The sequence below is a fragment of the Chenopodium album genome, chromosome 3 (assembly GCF_948465745.1).
Source record: "Chenopodium album chromosome 3, dcCheAlbu1.1, whole genome shotgun sequence".
Lineage (NCBI taxonomy): Eukaryota > Viridiplantae > Streptophyta > Magnoliopsida > Caryophyllales > Amaranthaceae > Chenopodium > Chenopodium album.
In genome coordinates, this window is record NC_137836.1 from 8745929 (window position 1) to 8768414 (window position 22486).

The 22486-nt window shown below is 35.4% G+C and overlaps 3 protein-coding genes across 3 annotated transcripts; all 3 read left to right on the forward strand.

The window, feature by feature from the left end:
* Positions 1-10251: 10251 nt before the first annotated feature.
* On the forward strand, positions 10252-13295 carry LOC145611313 (laccase-17-like). Its single transcript, XM_081666637.1, has 6 exons — positions 10252-10444; positions 10899-11050; positions 11169-11413; positions 11607-11735; positions 11813-12778; positions 12959-13295. Exons 1-6 carry the CDS (start codon positions 10310-10312, stop codon positions 13087-13089), a joined length of 1758 nt encoding a protein of 585 aa, XP_081522763.1. The 5' UTR covers positions 10252-10309; the 3' UTR covers positions 13090-13295.
* Positions 13296-15962: 2667 nt separating this feature from the next.
* Positions 15963-17322, forward strand: LOC145624806 (F-box protein At5g07610-like). Its single transcript, XM_081677893.1, has 2 exons — positions 15963-16472; positions 16687-17322. The coding sequence occupies exons 1-2, from the start codon at positions 15963-15965 to the stop codon at positions 17320-17322; spliced, it is 1146 nt and encodes a 381-aa protein (XP_081534019.1).
* Positions 17323-20850: 3528 nt separating this feature from the next.
* Positions 20851-21954, forward strand: LOC145624807 (RNA polymerase II C-terminal domain phosphatase-like 4). The gene has a single exon (XM_081677895.1). It carries the CDS (start codon positions 20851-20853, stop codon positions 21928-21930), a length of 1080 nt encoding a protein of 359 aa, XP_081534021.1. The 3' UTR covers positions 21931-21954.
* The last annotated feature ends 532 nt before the right edge of the window (positions 21955-22486 follow it).

Genomic DNA, 22486 nt, shown 5'->3' on the forward strand with positions numbered 1-22486 from the left:
TCTCGTCTCGACATCCCTGGCGATGTACATCTTGTACAAATCGCCCAAGCCATCACAGCCGGAACCGTGACAACGCTTCCTCCCAACAGCGATGCCCCGTCTCACCCTCTCAGAAATATGGTGGACGGGGGGTAAGAACAAGGTCTTCTCGTCCCACTCGGGGAGTCGACTAAGCGAAGTGGACGGCGCGGCGTCGTCCTCCATGGGCTCATGCTCCCGTCAAGTGTCTCGGGACCGTGAACCAGAGCCTCGCTGTCTAGCCATGCTACATTGTGCAGAATTATCATAAATTAAGGTTCTATAGTATCTAAGGTTTGCCTAGCCGCATGATACTATGTTCGCAAAAAAACAGAGTAAGTAGTACTAAAACATAGCACAAATTCAAATTGAGCATATACGACATTTTTCAAGCAATCAAACAATTTCTTGTAATACTATAGTAATTATTATGACAAATTGGATAAGAATTGCTAGCAAAAACATCAAGAACAAAGTCACATTGCATTCCAGACCTCAAGAGGTCCAACAATGGCAATTCACTCATTTCTTCACCAAATTGAGTCAAACAAGTCTCAAATTACTCCCAAGGCAATATATAAACATAATCAAGCAATTTCATGGCATAAAATTTGATAAATAAAGAGAAATAAGCATTCTAAATTTCGAAATTTCATGAAATTCGAATATAAACATGTGCAAAATTCATAAAAACCGGTGTGAGTTTGAAGAAAACTTACATAGATCGGGAAAATGGATGAAAAGAGCTTTGATTTGCAAAAAATTTGAGTGAATTTGGTTGAGAAACGAGCAAGAACAAAGCAAATGAAATTCTGCGGTTTTTCGAGCAAAGCACGACGAGCAAAACAGCGAAAATGAAGAAGAAAGGGGTATTTAAGGAAAATCCTGTTCTGGCGCCAAGCGCTAGGCTTTGGCGTCAACAATCAGGCTTGGCGCCTAGCGCTGATGCTTTTTCAGCGGCGCCAGGACACTCAGCCACTCATTGGGGTTGTTCTACCCTTTTGCAATATATTTTGGGTTCCTTGGTACGCCAGTTAGCCCCTCTAAGCAATTTGACACGATTTTTAGTAATCGGCTTGATCGCACAAAGTGATCGACCTGATGAAAGATCGTCTCACTTAGCTTAAAGTGCCTAAGCATTGGCTTATTAACAAAAGGCACCGACATAGTGGTTCATTCGCAAAAGGCACCGACGTACAGGTTCAAAGCAACAAAAGCGCCGATGTACAGGCATAGCGGGAGCAAAGTTCAAGTGAGCTTTTAAGGATCGACAAGCGGAGATCTTCGGTAATTTCCTTTAGAAAATTATCGCAACAAATGAGGATGGCTTCAAGCGAGGATATCTTCGACGACATTCCGTAGATTGTGGAGAGTTGTCACAAACAACTGAAGGTAATTTCAAGCGCAGTTGTCTTCGATAGTATTCCCTTGGACGTGGAATATTATCATAGCGGGAGAAGATTGTTTCAAGCGAAGCAATCTTCGATGGTATTCCCTTGGACGTGGAATATTATCAATGCGGAAGGGGATTGTTTCAAGCGAAACAATCTTCGATAGTATTCCCTTGGACGTGGAATATTATCAAAGCGGGAGAGGATCGTTTCAGGCGAAGCAGTCTTCTATATTGGAAGCAGTTACAAGTGTAGCAGTTTTCAAGCGGGATGTCATTCTCTTGGCAGGAGGTCATCAAAATAACAGTAAAGCAGCAGCAAATCGGTTACTTTCAGAGACGTGTGCTTAACGGTGCAAGATACGCGTTTCTGAACTCTTTTATCTGTTTGACTAACGCTAGTTTTGCAGGTATCGGCGTTACAAGAGTGACTTAGAATCGCAGAACGTTCTGAATCATTCTCCGTCCCTATCGATACTTTGACTTTTATTTTCGAAACTTGCGTTTCTCCAAACTCAGTCAAAGTGGGGGCTTCTGTAGACACCCATTTGTGTCTCCCTAAAACCAAACCCAGTGATGAGTACTTTTCGCGTCGAATTATAATCGAATGAAGTGAAAGTGTGGAAAGTTTAATGTTGCGGATAGTTTTAATTTCTTTACTTTCTCTCTGTTTTAGAAAACTTATTTTAAGAAAACAGACAATCTAGTTTGGTTGGTCCATGATATGGGTCCAATAGTAGTGTAGTTGGATGATGATTGACAAGAGCTTTCCAACGATATATTATAAGCCCAATTCCGATGAATATTGAGGAAGTTATGGCCAATTTACTAAACTGGGCCCGGTTTGAGCCTTATATGCGGCCCATTGATCTAGGGGAGGGCCTAATATAGATTTATCATTCCTAATGCAATTAGGAATGGTTTTAGTCTTCTAGATTCTTCTAGAAGGTTCTTTTCATTCCTAATTCCATTGACTTTTCAGAGTTTTAATTTAAATCAAAGAGCATTTTTGAGGGAAATACGATTTTATCCTCTTGTACGACAATTTTTATCTGATTTTAAGAAAACGCGTGATTTTCTGAATCAGCGCCAAACGCCCGCTGTAGCGCCTGGCGCTACAGCATTGGCGCCTAGCGCCAATGGCTAGCGTTGGCGCCAACTCAGTTTTATCTGCGCCAGAACTCTGTTTTGATATTTTATCTTTTTGGCTGATTTTTCTTTATAAATAACGTCGTAAAAACTCCGTTTTGATACACCAACTCTCATCAAGATTCTCTTGATTACTCTCTCTTTCTCTCTCTTTTTCTAAACTATCTTCTCTCAAATACAAAATTCCGCATTCATTAGGCCTAGATACACCTAGCCATATTCGAAGTTGCCTTCGCCCTAGGCGTGAAAGGTTTAATTTATGAGGGTTTGGTCCCAAATCTATATTTCCATTATTTAATTTAATTGTTTTAATTATTATTTTCCTTGAAGTTACTAATGTGTGTATTTTGTCATTAGAAAGAGGTACGAGGCATCAAAGTAAGTACTTTAATGGTTTTTATTGATGTTATGATATAGAGTTCATGCTTAGATTGTTATTATGATTCCTAGTATCATGTCTAGGGTAACTTTAATATCAAGTATGATTAAAAGTATGATGCTTCCTATGTTCTACCTAATATTTATGATTGTTAGTATCATGTTAGGGTTAAAGATTTGATCTTTATTGCTTAGTGACATGCTAGGGTTTGTTATTAATCTTGTTAGTATCACGCCTAGGATCTTGCTATTATTATTATGCTTTAACATGAACATGTTTATTATTATTATTATTATTATTATTATTATTATTATTATTATTATTATTATTATTATTATTATTATTATTATTATTATTATTATTATTATTATTATTATTATTATTATTATTATTATTATTATTATTATTATTATTATTATTATTATTATTATTATTATTATTATTATTATTATTATTATTATTATTATTATTATTATTATTATTATTATTATTATTATTATCTCAAAAACAAAAGTCATACAACCTACAATAAATTAGTGGGAAGCCGAGATACAATCTGGGCCCCCCCTCCTCTAGCTATTGCAAATCCTACCCTAGTGAAGATATGAGCTGCAACACGAGCCCCAATGTCTTGCGTAGTCGAGAACCTTTGAATCCGCTTCAGTAACGCAACAACCTCTTTCTCTAATTCCCCAAGCGAAGAAAAGGAGAAGGGAATGAAACCATATCCAATCGCCTGACATCGAGCTTCATACTTAACCCGCTTCCGATGAGCTGCATCAGCCACAACCCGCCCGGGAATGAAGTCAGATAGCCCTGACTGTGTCAAAGGAGAAGACCCTGTCAAATCAACACAGACATCGCGACCACGATCCCATGAATAAAGTAACACATCCGCGGGTCTGAGGGCCTCGTCGTTCCCTCCGGCCAACCCAATGTCAACCTCTTTTCTCGCTGAAATCCCAGAACGATAGCAAACATCAACAAGGGTATCCCGAACAACATTATGCCGATGTTTATTATTATTATTATGATTATTATTATTATTATTATTATTATTATTATTATTATTATTATTATGTTGCTTGATTATATATTGTTATTGCTTGATCACGCCTTTTAATCATTTTAAAGGGAATTGGTACCTGTAATCACGCTTAATAAGATAATTAATAATATTGTTAGGGTTAGTTTGATTATAATTCGAGTGATCACCAATAATAGTTTTATTTGTGCATTAATATTCAACCAACATAGATAAACAGGTTTAGGGTCAATCTTATTAGTTGCGTGTTAGTCAAAAAGCGCACATGAATTTGATCAGAATAAAGTAGAGGCCTATTATTAGGGCAGGTTCAATCTCTTTTAGGTTGGATTTGTACCTTCATCCCCGAACCCTTATTAGTTTCAAGACCTTATGGAGTTGACGATCTCTTGGATCGTTAAGGGGTGTAACCTTCACCCTGTGAACGGTTTACAAGTTCCTAAAACTTGTTGGCGACTCTTTGCTCTATCTTCCTCCCTTTTGGATGCCACCATACTTTAGTGTATGATCACAGTGGGGTTCAAGCTAGGGGTTAACGCTTGAAATTATTCCCTATACACAACCCGACCAATAATGGCGGTGAAAGGTTGTTCATCATCGGGTTTGGTTTTGGGGAGACATTTTTAGGTGTCTACAGGGTGTATTAGGATTTGGATTCCTGACTATTTGGGGGGACCTTGAATTAGAAATGATCCTCTCATCACGCTTTTTTGTAAGAAACAAGTAGGAGTTCCCAATGAGTTTTAGGAAAACTCATAAACCTTGTTCATACCTCTCTCCCAAGTAGAGTTCAAGGGATAATTAGCACGAATCGTAATTTTTCCTATGCCCAAATTGGTCTACATATACCAGAAATGAGTTCGGGAGCGAGGGTACTAAAATAACGTTCCTTTTAGGGAGGAATCGCTATTCTAGCCCTAGTTACGACCTCTACTAGATCTTCCTTTTTTCGCAATTTCATCACCAAACAATATATGCAACGTGATACCTAAAACTAAGTTAGTTAATTTTATTTACACGCATCAATCACGTAGGAATTACATTGCAAAGTCATTATTCTTTATTTAATTCATAATCGTGAAAAGAACAAAATAAACAAGAGTCGTCTTGGCTTAAGTGATCAACCAACAATTAATTATTCAATTATATTCTTATTTAACGCAAGATACTATGTGGAATTGATTAATTAAAAGTCCATTTGAAGTGATCAAACAACACTAATTAATTAATTAGAGTTATTTTAAACAAGAACAAAAAGGTGATTGATCTAAGTGCTCGGGGATTTACATCTTCTCTTTGCTAGATCTTCGTTTAGAACACTTATGGACTCTTTCTTGTTCGGGAACCTCCACGCACTGTAGTAACAAGTATTATAGGGGGTGTGTGTTTAGGACAAGAGGGTTTGGTAGCACACAAGTTCACAAAGTTTCTGCCAGAGTTTTAGGTTAATTTTCGTCTGTTTGAGCCTCGTATTAAGTCCCTATTTATAGGGAATGGGTACGATTAGGGTTTTGAACATTCTGCCGCATTAGGTGTCGCGCTCTGAATGGGTTGCGTGCGGCATCCCAGTGCAAGTAATTAGGTTGCGCTGCTATAGGCAACGCAACTGATTGTCTTGCGCGAGGTATTATGGTAAGATTCGATTTCATATTTTTATGAAATTCTGAATTTTCCGCAACCTGTAGACACCTAAAAATGTCTCCCCAAAACCAAACCCGATGATGAACAACCTTTCACCGCCACTATTGGTCGGGTTTAGTATTTAATCCCGAGAGTGCTTAAAAAATCGTATTTTATTAAATTCATATTTTTGAACAGTCCATGGATTAGTCATGATGTTTGTTAAAAGCATAGTTTTAATTTCAGCCCAAACTTATTAATTAATTTTTAGCCCAAGCCTTTTTATTTTTATTGTTTTATTATTTATTTTTGGCCCAAACCCTTTATTTATTTTTATTTAATTATTTTCTTATTTTAGCCCGAATAATAAAAAGTCAGAAAAGGCCCGAAATTATCAATCGGCACTTAAAATGTCGAAGGAAATTAGGGTTAAAAATGTATTTCGACGGAAAAACAGGCTGGAATTTCCCGCGCCACGGCAGGTACATATCGTGTCACGGGAATCCTTCCCGTCTGACGGTGGGATTTCCCGTGACACGGGAGGTCTGCCGTGACACGGGACATTCCGTGTCTTTTCCGCGTAAACCCTTAACGCGGTTTTTATCCCGTTTTCTGAAAATTTCCCGCGTCACACCAAAAATGTACCGTGTCACGGGAAAGTGTACCGTCTGACGGTGGAGCTTCCCGTGTCACGGTACAGTTTGACCGTGTCACGGGATACTTTTTTAGGGTTTTTATCATTTTAGGGTTCCGTGTGCTCCCTCAGCACATTTTCCCTATAAATACCCCCTCATTTCTGATGTACGGGGCACCGAGGAATTCTCTTATTTTATTTTCTCTCTTCTATGCTTTAGCCTAAACACTAGCCTACCCTTTTCACTTCAAAATTCCTTCTTCAAGTACTCAAAGGAGTCCATACTTTACTCGTGGTTCTATCCTTAAGCCAAGGCGTGAAAGGTAGAATTGTTTGAGGGTTTGACCCCAAAATCAACTATACTTTATTTAATTTAATTTAATTATTGTTTATTTGTTTCCTTGAAGTTACTAACTCGTTTATTATTTTGTAGTTGCAAACAAACAGAATCAAAGTAAGGATCATGCTCCTTTGATTTTTATTATTTTTTTAACGATTTTATGTTGTTGGAATTGTGATTAATTTGGTTTTAATATTAATGTTGTTCTACTATTTTTATTATGATCACCATATTCCATGTTTAAAGGGAACATGTAATTGAAAATCACGCCTAATAAGATAATTTGGACAACCGGTTTAGGGTCCTTTTAATCTTATTATTAATTGAAGTGATCACCAATATTTTAGAATTATGTGTGCATTAATATTAAACCAATTTAGTTAAATAATAGTTTGGAGCGAATTGAATATTTTGTTTGTATGCCTTTGAGATCACAGGAATGCTTTTCACTATAAGAATCGAGTAGAGGCCAATACGGGCGAATGTGACTCCATGACTCACTTCGTACCATCATCCCCGATCCTCCTTTCGTGGTTCCGAACCATATGGAGTTAGTAATCTCATGGATTATGAATGGGGTGTAACCTTCACGGGTCAATCGTTGTTGCCTTCGTTGTCCCTTTATCGTGGTTGCCTTTTATGATCCGTGAACGGTTTACAAGTTCCTTAAAAACTTGTTGGCGGCTCCCTACTTTGCTTTGTCCCTAATCGTTGTCCCTAATCGTAATGTCAATTCCCACTTCTTATGAGTGCCAAGCATATTCACCACATGCTTTTAACGTAGGCGCACTTCGAGCGACGCCTACACAACCGCATCACTAGCAGTTGCGCTGGGTGTTGCGCGCAACCTTGTGAGTTGCGCACGCCAGACCAGCGCAACTTAGTGAGATACGCGCAGATTTCTCTACGTCAGCATTGATTTTTAACCTAGGCGCCTCTAAATTCGTCATTTTTAGGTTTTAAGCTTGGGCTTAAGCCTAATTATGATTGGGCTTAGTTGATTGGACCTTAATGCTTTTGTTTTTGGGTTAGGCTAGTTTATTTTTATGTTCTTGTGATTCAATCAGTCATCCATAAGTGTTCTTCACGTTAATCCAGCACGAAGATAGTTTTATTTATCGTCATTGCACTTCCTTTCAGGACATGAGGCCAAAAGTAGATGTCTACAACATGAGATTTATTAGAAACGTGACAAAAGCTTGACAAGCTTCTTAAAATTAGAAAGTTTAAAAAGGATAAGTATTTAGGAAAAGATTTTCTTTACAAGATTTATTTTCTTGAAAATCGGTTAACAAAAAGATATTATTCTTTGAGATAATTTATCTTTGATAAATTTCCTAACAGATTTTCTTCTAAAAATATTTCCTTAAAAACTATGTTTTTGGATTTAGGAAAATTAATATGTTTATCTTTTGAAAACCCTACTTTCTATACAAGCAAGTCTTGTATAAATAGTAGAAATCCGAATTCATTTTTGCTGTGCGTTTATGCGTGAAGAAATCGAAGTGTGTTTAATTGTGTAAGTTTTCCAAATCTATATATTTGTCATATTAGTTTCGGGTTTCATGCGTAGCTTGCCTCTCATATATTAGAGTCTATACTTTGTAATTGGTTGGGTTCTTGGGTGTGTGTGCGTATTCATCTTTGCATAATAGTGTGAGCTTCTAGATTGAAGTTGAGCGAGTAGTACTCAGTGAGTACGAGTGAATCTAAGTCAGGGACTTATATTGGGTTGGATAAGGTCTTATTGTGTAGCAAGTTCATTTTGGAACTTGTGAGTATAGGTCTGATTATAATATATAGGTTTGTAACTTGTGAAGTTTGCCCAATTATAGTGCATTGGTTTGGTTTGGAAATCCCTTAGAATGGTCGAGGTTTTACTTCTAGTTGGGCCTTAAAAGGTTTCCTCGTAAAATATTGTGTGCATTGCAAGTTCCTTTACACTCTGTTTTACATTCCGCAAAAACTTTTCAATAGGAACTCACATACAATTCACCCCCCTCTTATAGTGTTCGTCTCAACTAACACATGGCAACCATGTAAAGTAAGAGGAAACACGAAGTATAATTTAAGAAGATACCCACCTCTATAGAGATCTTCATGGGCTTGATTGGACCGAGCTAAAAAAAAAAATACTCCCTTTGTCCTAGAATAAATGAGACTTTGGATTTTTTTTGTTCACAATACAAATATTAACTTTGACTATAACTTTTTTTTTAGGGGACTATAACTTTTTAATAATATTATAAAGCATCTTAACACACAATATGTTGTTAAATAGATGTTCATATAAAGTTTCATAGTATAACTTCTTAAATATTTTTCTTTAATATTTAAGTTTGTATAAAATTAAGGTCAAAATAATGTATCGACATGTATGCAAAGTTAAACCGTGTTAGTTATTTTGGGCCAGAGGGGGTATTGGTCTATTTTAGACCAAAGCTACTTATCGGCCCAAGTTTTGCCCAAATTCAAATAAATTTCAAGTCGAGCTAGTTCTCCATGTTGCTTCTAATTTAATCAGTCTAAGAACCTGTTCACATTTACTGAACTGAACTGAAGTGATTGGAGTTGAACTGAACTGAACCGAGATGAAATGAATATATTATGAGAGAAGGAAATTAGAAGCTGGAATGAAGTGAAATTAAGCGGAAGGGAACAAGCCCTAACTCTAATCATCTTAACTTGACAAATTCGAATCTTATAACCTTTAGGGTACTTGTCTGGTTTACCAAGTGAGTTAATTCTTAAGTTTTAAATTTATGACTTGATCGATATGTATTTGTACTTTCACCAAACAATTGATGAATTTAATACCTTGTACGAAGTATATTTCTTTTTGTTATTAATACCTTGTATATTGCTTGTTAGTGAGGGAAAAATTGTAGTGTGGTAAGAGATTGTTTTACTACAACACTTAAATTACTTACGTGCTAACAATTGTTATTTAATGTTGAGCTTATATAACACCTTTACCCCATAAACGTAGTTATGAACGTAAAATAATACACAATACAATAATTTTACTGAGCAAATTCATCAAATAATTATTACGGAGTATAACTTGTTCACCAAATTATGTGACGTGACAAATATACTTGCTTATTCTATAATTTACATAAACAATTGTGAGACACGTTGAAATGCAAATTAAATGATGAGCTAGAAGATTATAATTAATAATATAAACAAATATATATTCGGGTTTTGTAGAATCTAGCCGTCATATAGTTAATCACAAACAACTTCTTATAATTATAAAGTTAGATAATTGGTTACTTTATATTCTACTCCAACTATGTCAAAAGTTTATTTCCTTCAATGTGCAAAAAGTGAAAAGCAATTAGTAAGATTTTAATTAATAAAATATATCCTTCAAAATTAGGAGATTAAGATCAAAATCAAAAGACAGTATGACTTAGACATCCTACTAAACTAAAAACTCAACAATAATCTGGTGATTTTAATGGTTTATTTGGTCGGAAGTTTCAATCTATACAGTTTATATTACTTGCATATGTTTTCATGTAATCACCTAATTTAATTAATAAAAGTCTACTTAATCTTTCTTCTAAAGTAACCAACTTAAAGGTTCACGCTACTTAGTTATATCATTATATAAACTACTTCATTTTCTCTCATTTTCATCACTCATTCAATACAAAAACCTCTTACAAACAAATTTAATTGACTGCGTAGGCAATCTTTTTGGCAAATAAATAAAAGAAAACAAAATGGGGTTTAATTGCTCTTTTCATTCATCATCTTGTTTATACTCTATACTCTTCTTACTAGTTTGTGCTTCCTGGCTTGGCCCTCAGCTCGCTCTTGCTAAGCATCGAGGCATAACTAGACGTTACAAGTTTGAGGTACGTACCTAGGTTTCTTCCTCTTTTTCCATTCCTTTTCTCTTAGGGTTATTGCATAAGGTACATGTCCTTTTAGTTTAATTTTTTATATTGATTGCATCAAATAAAAGTCAAGACGAGACATTTTATGTGCAAATTTCTTAAACATGACTAATTTCCGTCACTTCAACCTTCCAACATCCTAAACAGCTATTTCGTGATAGTTTGGCCTTATAAGTTTGTATTCGACTACTGAGGTTATCAATATGTTTTATAAAATTAACAAGCTTAATTAGTGAAAAAATGAACTGAAATATATTATAAAGAAGATAGAGATTTTTCAAGGGGCCCATGTAGATTAAAAGATTTGCACTTATATATACTTTTGCTTGAGTTATTATATTTTTTTTTTTATTTGTAAGAGCTTGAGTTATTATATTGATGCATATTTGTATTTATTTATTTTTTCTTATAGGTAAGGATGCAAAATGTGACAAGGCTATGCCAAACAAAGAGCATAGTAACTATAAACGGCCAATTCCCTGGGCCTAGAATTATTGCAAGGGAAGGTGACAGCCTTGAAATTAAGGTTGTTAATCATGTCAAATACAACGTTACTATTCACTGGTAAGTTTTAAATCAAATATAAGCTCAAAACTTATGTTGTTATATAAATCTCATATTGTAGAAATTTTAACTCAAGATTAGATGGATAATGAATATACTTAAAAATTTGTGAAAATAGGCATGGGATTCGACAACTAAGAAGCGGATGGGCCGATGGGCCAGCATACGTTACACAATGTCCAATTCAAACCGGACAAAGCTATGTTTACAAATACACTATCAAAGGACAAAGAGGAACCTTATTTTGGCATGCTCACATTTCATGGCTTAGGGCTACTCTTTACGGTCCTATTGTCATTTTACCAAAACGTGGCGTTCCATATCCATTTCCTCACCCCTTTAAGGAAGTTCCAATCGTTTTTGGTAAGTTTTCATACACTACAAAGAAAATAAAAGTCCATTAACAATTAGACCATCATTATATTTACAAAAAAGTTCTGATTATTACTCGTGGATATTCATTTGTTTTCCCTAATTTTTTATATTTTACCAATGAAACCTTATTTATTTAATCAATGATTTTTATGTAAACTAATGTTTTTAAATCATAAAACAGGGGAATGGTGGAAAGCAGACACAGAAGCAGTAATTAACCAAGCAATGAAAACAGGATCAGCCCCTAATCTTTCTGATGCCTTCACAATCAATGGTCTTCCTGGACCCTTATACAATTGCTCAGTTAAAGGTAACATATTACTAATTGCTATGACTTTCTAATAGTACCTCACATCTAATCAATCGCGCTACTAAACACTGCTGCAGATACATTCAAGCTCAAGGTGAAGCCGGGAAAGACATACCTTCTCCGCCTTGTCAATGCTGCACTCAACAACGAACTCTTTTTTAGCATCGCCAACCACACACTCACAGTTGTCGAAGCAGATGCCATCTATACCAAGCCCTTTAAAGCCAACACTATCTTAATAACTCCCGGACAAACTACAAATGTATTACTTAGAGCGAAAAAATATCATCCTAATGCCTCGTTCCTTATGGCAGCCCGGCCTTATGCCACTGGACCGGCAACTTTTGACAATACAACTACCGCGGCTATCCTTGAGTATGTTCATCATGATCCTTCTCAAAAGTCTAAAACCTCTAAACTACCTCTAATCAAACCTAAGCTTCCATTCTTCAATGACACATCATTTGCAGCGAAATTTACTAGCAAATTGAGAAGTCTTGCAAACTCTAAATTCCCTGCAAATGTTCCGAAAAAAATTGACAGACATTTTTTCTTCACAGTTGGCCTTGGATTACTCCCCTGCTCTAAGAACCAAAACTGCTCAGGGCCTAACAACACCATGGTTGGCGCGGCAATCAACAATATCTCATTCGTACAACCTAAGACTGCTTTACTTCAAGCTCATTTCTTAAGACAGTCAAATGGGGTGTATACCTCTAATTTCCCAACAAAGCCGCCCACTCGATTTAATTACACCGGTACTCCTCCAACCAACATTATGCTAACCAAAGGAACTAGGGTAATGTCCTTACCATACAATACAAAGGTCGAGCTAGTATTGCAGGACACCAGCATTATTGGGGCTGAGAGTCACCCTCTTCACCTTCATGGCTTTAACTTCTTCGTCGTTGGTCAAGGGTTTGGAAACTTTGACTCTAAGAAAGATCCTGCAAAGTTTAACCTCGTTGATCCTATTGAGAGAAATACAGTTGGTGTACCTTCTGGTGGTTGGGTTGCTATCAGATTTCGGGCAGACAATCCAGGTAAATAAACTAACTACCAAAAATAAAATTGTTCCATAAATTTATAATAGCACAAATTTTATGTAACATATTCCTAAGCCTCAACCATCAGCTTGAGCTTTTGGTTGAGTTGATCCTTTAACATGCTCGTACAAAATATTTCTTTTGTTCAAATGTATACTAACTTATGATTGTGATTAGGGGTTTGGTTTATGCATTGTCACTTGGAAGTACACACGAGTTGGGGATTGAAGATGGCATGGATTGTTCAAGATGGAAAGAAGAAGAACCAAAAATTGCCACCTCCACCAGCTGATCTTCCAAAATGTTGAACATCTAGTTCTTTTAAAGCTAATGTAGGCTAAAAAAAAAAATAGCTTTAGTTCCATTTCATTATTTTCTCTTTTGATTGCATTCTTTAAATGCCTAAAGGCATCAAAATTATATTATGAATTTACAATTCAAGTAAAGATCATAGTAAATTTCATATATTTTTGTCATATAAATAGAATTAGGCTTTTCAGTGTGATATGAAACAATTTGTGTACACTTTGTTACTCCTATGTTTCTATTAGCATGTATACGAAGGTAATCAAGAAAACTTCAATGTTTGGAATTTCAAATTATAATTGTTAAAGCTCGTATTCATATAGCTCGATCAATAAATTAAAATGTAGTAGTTAATCATTTTGTAAAAGAAGTAATGAGCTATTCTTTTTATTGCCCTATGGTATTAAGGTCGAACCTTATTTAGTCTTATAAAAAAAATCTCTCTCAACAAGCTAATCTTTATTTATTTATTTATTTTTTTTTTAAAAAGGGAGATATATATTTATAGAAATAGGTGGACCTAGCATGATTATGTAATGTTTTGAGGCTCATCCCATGCGTATTCGTGCTAAGGCCGGTTGCTCAAGTCAGCTTCAAATCAAATACTATATATAAATTATAAAGTGGCATAATACGCCAACGGAATACTCTGATCTCATTTAGGTATAAAAAAAATAGTTAAGAGAACAAATTGGCGACTGCTAATAGTTTTTGTTTATGAGGGATCTGTTTATTTTTATTTCCGTTAACGTTTATTGGTAGTTTAAGTCAAACTAAAACTCATCTTGTGTGTGGCTAGTCACACCAGATGACTACTTATAAAATAACAAAGTAATCCATATAATACTGATGTATTACTGACCGAGTAACCTCTATAACACTAATCGAATAACCCTATAACACTAACAAAATTGATGATAAGGGGATTCGAACATCCAACCTTTTATAAGAATTATAGTTACTTAACTATCTAAGCCAATCATAAGCTATATATGTTAAAAACATGAAAATAAATGTATATAATTGATAATCACAAGGTCTAATAAAAGTAACAATCGGTGCAACGCCCGCACTACACACTAGTTTACCGGTGAAATTGAGTAATGTTAGATAATATGAAACTCCTCGATCAGAGTGATTTCCATTGATCAATATTTATAGGGTTACAATGAGAAACCTAATCATATTAGGTAACATAAGATATGTATAGATATCAAAGATAATCTTATACAAAATATATCCTAAACCTAAGATGAGAATATTATATGGATATTCTCTATCACACCCCCGCAGTCGGAGCGGGAGAAAATCGGATGCTCAGACTGGATCTGAATCACGCATCGAGCGGTAAGGATAGTATGGTAACCCATGATCAAAAGGGAAGTAGTAGACATGTGTCGATGATGACGATGAGAAGCAACAGCCACGACCTACGTAGAGTAGAGATAAGCACTGCTAGGCCGGAGGAGAAGGAGAAGAGTCGCACACAGGCTTGGGCTAAGTTGCAGATCCAGAGAAGAAGAAGTTAAGGGATCAAACCATCATCGGGGAGAAGACACTACACTACTACGTGAAATCACAGTTGAAGAAAAACAAATAAAATTGCACAAGAAAAGATTAAATCCCACCGCTTGAAATTAATCAATTCTCAAAAGAGAAACCACGTAGCAAGAATTAATACTCCACAAAGATTCCAAGTGCTGCAACAATAAAAGGAGCAAACTTGATAGCAAAAGAGATGTGCAAAAGTTGACCTTATTGTGATATACCACCACCAAAACAAAATCTATGTGATTATGTGTAAAAAAAAACCAATGAGGCAATGTAAGAATCATTGTTGGTCATGGGGAGGTGGAAATAGAGTGTGGCACATGGAGTAGGTTGGCAGATGTGGTTACTGCCAGTAGTGGGAGGCGGTAATGTATGCGATTGCCAACAACGATGGAGGAGGCTTTCGCGATTGCTACTGTTGGTAGGAGGCGCAAGGTTACATAAAGATTCTAAAAAAAAAAAACTTTGAGAAAAGAAAAAAAAAATCTATATGTGTGTTTGCGGAAGCATAAAAAACTTTGTATATCCCGCCGGTGGGTTTAATTTTTTAACCCACCGGCAGGGTGAGAATTTTTTGTATATGATCCCAAGATCTCACCTAAGCTGTGATACCATGTCAGATAATATGAAACTCCTCGATCAGAGTGATTTCCATTGATCAATATTTATAGGGTTACAATGAGAAACCTAATCATATTAGGTAACATAAGATATGTATAGATATCAAAGATAATCTTATACAAAATATATCCTAAACCTAAGATGAGAATATTCTATGGATATTCTCTATCAAGTAATAACGAGCATTATTACTAGTATACAGTTTATTATTGCTGTGTACATTTTAAAATTTTACTACTCCATACTAATTTTCTTATAATAAACAACTCGCAGGCAAAAACTTTAGGCCAATTTTGACAAGTGTACAAGTCACAAGTTCACACCCCTCTATTATAAATGTATCTAGACATTTTTTTTTATTTGACTAATTTTGAGATTGGACTTTATAATATATACTTCATATAAAATTCAACCAATAAAACAAACTATAAGGCACAAATTAAAATGGACAATGTGGGAATACCACCTTAATATAGAACTAAGAATCGGCATTAGAGTTGAATGATTCATGTAGGAATCATATTCAATTGACTAATATGCAGCAATAAACACCCCATACAAAAATTTGTGGACAGATTTGTCTAAGAGACTGTTATAAAATGACCTTTAATATTAGACTAATTCACCTTATAAAACTGTCAATTTTGACCTTTATTTGCCTATTTATAGATATTTATAGATGTGTTCGTCATTAGGCTTAATCATGGCCAACATTAAGAAACAACCATCAAATCCAACAGATGCAGGGGAAGTCATTGCTAGCAACTACGACCTTACATCCCAAATCTTGCTACGTTTGCCATCGAGATCAGTTGATAATCTAAGACATACGACGAAGCAATGGTGTTCGATCTCCTCTGATCCCTATTTCATTACTCGTCACATACGTGACAACCCTCCATTGCTTTCGGGTTTTTTCCTTCATTACTTCGAAAGGCCACGAGCTCTGTCCCATGAGTATGTCGCGGTTGAATCCATTGAAAAAACAACTGTTGGTAGCTCATTGCAGTTTGTTGAAGCACAAAATTCCTTAGACCTACATATTTTACAATCTTGTAATGGTCTCTTACTTTGTTCTTTGGATACTAAATACTATATTTGTAATCCCACAACTTTACTAAGGAAACAAATTCCCCTGCCTAAAAGCTGGCTCACCTTTGGCACTTACGCTCTTAATTTGGCTTACGAACCTAAAAAGTCACGTCACTACAAGGTAAATAAATATAATTCAAATCTTATTTTATGTTACGGAGTATTTTTTTATTTTTTATTTTTTTTTTTATACTTTCAAGTTTTTTATGAGAACTGTTTTGACCAAAGTGTAAATAAAACATATTTTATTGTGTTGTTTATAAAGTCATATAGTTGTTTGACTCGTCTCTCTTAAGATTGTTTATGTTAGGAAATTTTATGGGTTACAACCAAAGTACCAAATAGAAGTCTATTCCTCTGAGACTGGCTATTGGAAGACCTCAGGAGAGCCTTTCATCGAAGAAAATGACATCGACTTCAAGCACGGGGTTTTTTGCAAGGGTGCCATCCACTGGCTCAAACAAACGTCTAGCTGCCTATATTTCGACATCAATCTAGGGTGCCTAAAGTCCACCCCGGAGCCACCGCGTACAAAGCAGTTTGATACGACTGAATGTGAGTACTTTGGTCAATCTAATGGTCATTTGTACTTAGTTGTAAGGAGACATCTTCCAAACTTTATGCTCTATCAAATGGAGGATGATTACTCGGGTTGGTTCTTGAAATGTGTTGTTGATTTGGATGTTTTGGCAACAAATTTTCCAAGTATGGCAAGGAATTTCTATAACACATCGGTTTTTTCTCGAATTTACGAGTGCAATGTGTTGTGTGTGGTAGAGAAGGTTAATGAAGTTGATGAAATTGGCCATGTAAATCTTGTTGTATCCATTCCTGGAGAAATTTTGTACTTCAATCCTTTAACTAAGGCTTCAAAGAAAATCGCTCAGTTGAGAATTAGTCCATTTGATGAGTCTGTTTGGTTTAGAGACTTCATATTGCATGAATACTTCGAAACCATTTGCCCTGTTTAGTGTTTGATCCTTTGGTCGGCCAATCGGCTCTATGCTGTATGGTAGACATAAATGTAATTTTGTAACGTTTAATGTCAATGTCTATAGTAATGTTTGTATACCAACAAATATTTATAAAATTATTATATTCTTTCATTCATAGTAATGTATTCTATAATTTCATGCATGCACATTGACATGCAAATTCTTTACATGGTACCATATACTTTTGTGAAATTATAATTAATTAAGCTTGTTGTTGTTAACTCCATTACCTAACTAGCATGCATGTTGTTAGCGTAAGTCATGATGCTCGTTATTATATTCGTGAAATTTATGGAAAAATTCATATATGCCCTTTTTGATGAAGCTTCGGGACAAATTTGATTATTTTATGTGGTTGACTAAGCAATTAATTAATTGCATGACATCATCCACCCGGCCACCCCACCGTTCCTATAACACCAAAGGTAAATGTTAGTGGACCAACTCAACCAAAAGCTTAAACTGATGGTTGAGGCCGAAATGCGAATGCAACACAGGCACACCCATACCTGGTGCGAATTAATTCCACTTTGAAGGAGGGGCGGATGAGATTCGAACCCGTGACCTTTGTGTCACGCTGGCTCCGATACCATGTTAGTGGACCAACTCAACCAAAAGTTTAAGCTGATGGTTGAGGCCCAGGAATATGTTTTATACTCTATCACTCCCCCTCACATGAAAGGCCCTTTGGGCTTGAAATGTGGATGCACCACAGGCCCTCTCATACCCGGCGCGAATTAATTCCACTTTAAAGGAGGGGTGGATGAGATTCGAACCCGTGACCTTTTATACTCTATCAGTAAAGCATAGATCTATTCATAATAAAATTTCTATTCCGCAAGCATAATCTACTCTTTTCAATCAACTTTTAAAAATGATAAACTATTTTTTGGACCAAGGTGATGCCCCGGACCGTGGTGTACTCGTATGGCAATAGTTATGATTGTATTTAGTAATTCGGTATATATGAAAAAACATTTAGTGGTTGATTATAATCATAATGTTTTAATGATTATGTAGTTTATGATTGACTCATTACTTTTAACAAATAATGTAATTCGGCAAGTATGAAAACTTGAAAAGTATATTCAACTTATTTTTATTTTTCAATTAAATAAGTACTATAAAAATATAAATCCAGACAAATCAATATAATCTTGCATGGCTATAAATACTTTTCCTTATTAAGAGGTAGATAATAAATTTAGTCATTGAAATTTTGAAAAGTTATGTATAATTCAAACAGTTGTACGTTAAAAGTTATAGTATTATTTAGGGCATGTTCACATTTACTTAATTTCAGTTCAGTTCAGTTCAACTCTAATCAGTTCAGTTCAGTTCAGTTCAGTTCAGCGCCAATCAGTTCAGTTCAGTTCAGCTCCAATCAGTTAAGTTCAGTTAAGTTCATCTCCTAATTTCCCTCTCTCATAAAATATTAATTTCAGTTCAGCTCAAATCAGTTCAGTTCAGCTCAGTTCAGTAAATATGGACAACCCTTTAATGTGTTTGTCCTAATTTACTAGTTTAAAAATATACTACCACCCAAATTTATGCGAAAAAGCCTTTTTTTTTTTTTTTTTTTTTTTTTTTTGTACTACAGATACACTTAAGGTGCATCAATGTCGTAATTCAGTGGAGAATTGAAAATAGGACAGTACATTCACATGCACCATGCGTTTATTGTCTACTACAGATACACTTAAGGTGCATGAATGTCGTAATTGGATGTAATATTGAAAATAGGATAGTACATCCGAGTGCACCATGCGGTGTACCATGCACATGGTGCACCCGATTAAACAAAAAAATAGGACAAAAAGAACATACTTGTGTGATAAAGAACATACCTTGTGTAGAATTATTTCGATGATCCTTTTCATATTTTGCTAGCAAATCCCGAATTTAATGGGCTGGATATTTGGGCTAAAGGCTACATTCTTTCCGAAACCAAATGATAATAGATTGGGCTAAGGTTTAAAGATTACACCCCATTTTTTATTATTATTATTATTATTATTATTATTATTATTATTATTGTCTCCAACTCTGAGGTTGAGAAGATAAATTTTAGAGAAAGTACATCACCAAAATAACAAGCAACGAAGAATCTTAGTGTTTTTTTTTTTTTTTCATGCATTGCTTTTACTTTTTAATGAACAAATCATTTGTGCATAAAAATATGAACAATTTTTTAATATGCATATTTTATTATATCAATTAGTAGTATAGTAAATTAGTAATAAATTTATAATATATATAATAGATTATGAAAGGACCCGTTTTAGACCCGAGATCCGCTAAAGCTTGTTACTTACGCCTCTCCTTTCATCTCCTCTCCTCTCCTACTCTCTTCTAGGGTTTCTCCAAAATCTTGGCCGTAATTAGGCCGGAAATAGTCTAATTTCTTCGGAAATTAGACTATTTCACACCCTTTTCCTTTAATTTTATTTAGTTTTGCGATTTGAATTTCAATAAATCTACACAAGTAGTGTAGATATTCGTCCGTCTCCCTATGGTGGAGTGTCTCCCTATGGTGGAGTCGTTAGTTTAGTTGTTTGTTTTTGTTTAGGGTTTGTTTGTGTATTAGGGTTCATAAAAAAAAGTAATCATCTTTTGCCCTATTGTCAGTTCTTTGGTAAAGATTTGTTCGGGATCGCAACGGTTGTCAAATTTTCAAATGCGTTCAGGCGAATCAGATGAAAATCATCGATCCTTACGGCTACAACAAATCGTTAGACCGTCTCTCCGAAAATGTTGTATATTCCAGCGATGTGTGCGAGAGATGTACCACAATGCAAGATCTTTTCAACGATCGTAGCTATGATGAAGGAAAACCTAATTTGATTCAATTTTATGTATTTTTTATTAAGATTTCATTTGTAGATGTTGGGTGGCTTTTTATTAATGAATTGATTTGTTTCAAAAAAAAAAAAAAAGACTCGAGATCCGCTAAATCCGATGGATATGAGTCTGGGTCTGATTTTTTTAGACCCGGTGGGTCTGAGTCGGATTTGGATCCACCTCTAAAATTCTGGGTTTGGGTCCATGTCTCAGTGGACCCGATCCAAACCCGAGCCATTGCCATCCCTAGTTCCCTACATCTAGTGAACGCCTTCTCTCAAAAAAAAAAAAAAAAAATATACAGTGAACGCCATATTATAACTAACTCTCGCCGACTTGCCGTGGTGAACAAGGTCCGCTTTAAATAATACTCCGTAAGACCCTCAATTCCAAATCATATTCTAAACAGAAAAAGTCAACCGAATTATTTTCCTTGGAGATCAAGGTCCACTTGAAACTTTCTTGAACAAGTTCGTCACTCTGATAGAGAATTTCTAGGGTTTTACTTTTACCAATCTACCAAAAATCACAAATCAGCTATCAATACAAATTCGTAAACATCAATTCAAATTCCTAAGGGAGTGATCGGAATTAAGTCACGTAGCGATACCCGCCATTTGATTCGATATAGCTACGGCTCCTCATTGAGTCATCGTCCAAATAATGGAGGGACAACAACTAGACGAAGAAATAGGCGTTAACAATTCTCAACTCGAATTATTATCATCATTGTTAGGCCAAGAAATTGCGTCCGAAATTCAAAGTAACAACACAATTGATGATCATCGTACAACAATATGCTCACATCCTGTTTTTATACGATATACGTGCACTAAATGTGGCCAAGAAATTAACGGTACAATTTCTACCATACCCTTTTGGTATATTTACCCTGATTTAAATCTACATTTTAACGAGATTAATCGTATACGTGATACGAATTTGCAAAGATTATTATCCCGAAGAAAGCTTCATTTAGTTCTTGATTTGGATCATACGCTTGTTCATACACGAAAAATATACAAATTAAGTCCCGAAGATAGGGATTTCGTTCGTACGAAAAGATATGGAATTGATTATAATTTGCCAGGGGAATTAGGTACATTGTTTCAAGCTGGTGGTTCGTGGACTAAATTACGGCCGTATGTACGTGATTTTCTTAGAGAGGCGAGCACGATGTTTGACATGACGATATATACTCTAGGGTGTAAGTTTTATGCTTGGAGTATGTCGAAATTGCTCGACCCCAATGGGAGGTATTTTGATAATTGGAGGGTGGTTTCGAGGGATGATTGTGTAATGTTGGATAAGCACAAGAAATTTTTGGATGTTGTCTTGGAACATGAGCGCGTTGTAGTGGTAATGGATGATAATGAAGACGTGTGGGAGGATCATAAGACGAATTTGTTGAAAATAACACCGTATAATTACTTTTCTTACTTTAGTCCTGAGAATAAAGTTCATGATGCTTCTCCTCCGCGGCTGTCTTGGTCTCAGTTGAATGAGGATGAAAGCGAGGAAAATGGGGTGCTAGCTAGAGCTTTGGATAAGTTAAGGCTTGTTCATGCTGCTTTCTTTGATGATTCATCTGCGAATGGTGTAGAGGATTATGGTGACCGGGATGTTAGACAAGTTCTTCAAAGGGTGCTGGTGAAGGAAAAATCATTGACTAAGAAGCAAAAGAAGCAGAAAGCTAAGAAGATTAGTGATTTGTCACGAGCTTTACATGCTGCTCATCTATAAGGAGAGGTGCTAGAGTTCATAGAAATACTAGCTATGTTACTCGAAATCATTTTCGTGTTTAAACTGCAAATTCAAGTGCTAGTGTACATACTCATGTAGAGGTGTCATAGTGACATAGTGTTAAGTTTTAACACGCGTACTTGAAATGTAATAAACTGTATGTCCAAGTAACATTGATTGACATTCTTTTTTTGTATATTGTTAGGTTCTTTTTAGTAGTTAATGAAGCAATGGTGTGACTTACTGTAATCTGTTAAATGCAAGTAAAACTTATCCAACTAATAAGTGATCTGTTGGTCTTATGCTGTTAATGATGTGGAGTGAATGGTTAGATTGGTGACTGATTGTATTCAACTATATGTATTGTTTGATTTATGGTGTGTACTAACATCAGATGCTGAGTATGTCACGCGCAGCTAGACTTCGTTACTTTGATCCTTGTACAACAATTACTTCACTTCTTAGTAAGTTTCTGCACTATTATTCTGAATCTGATGTATACATGAATGTATGATTATATGAACTCAAAGGTATGATTTTTATGTCCTGCTTTTAT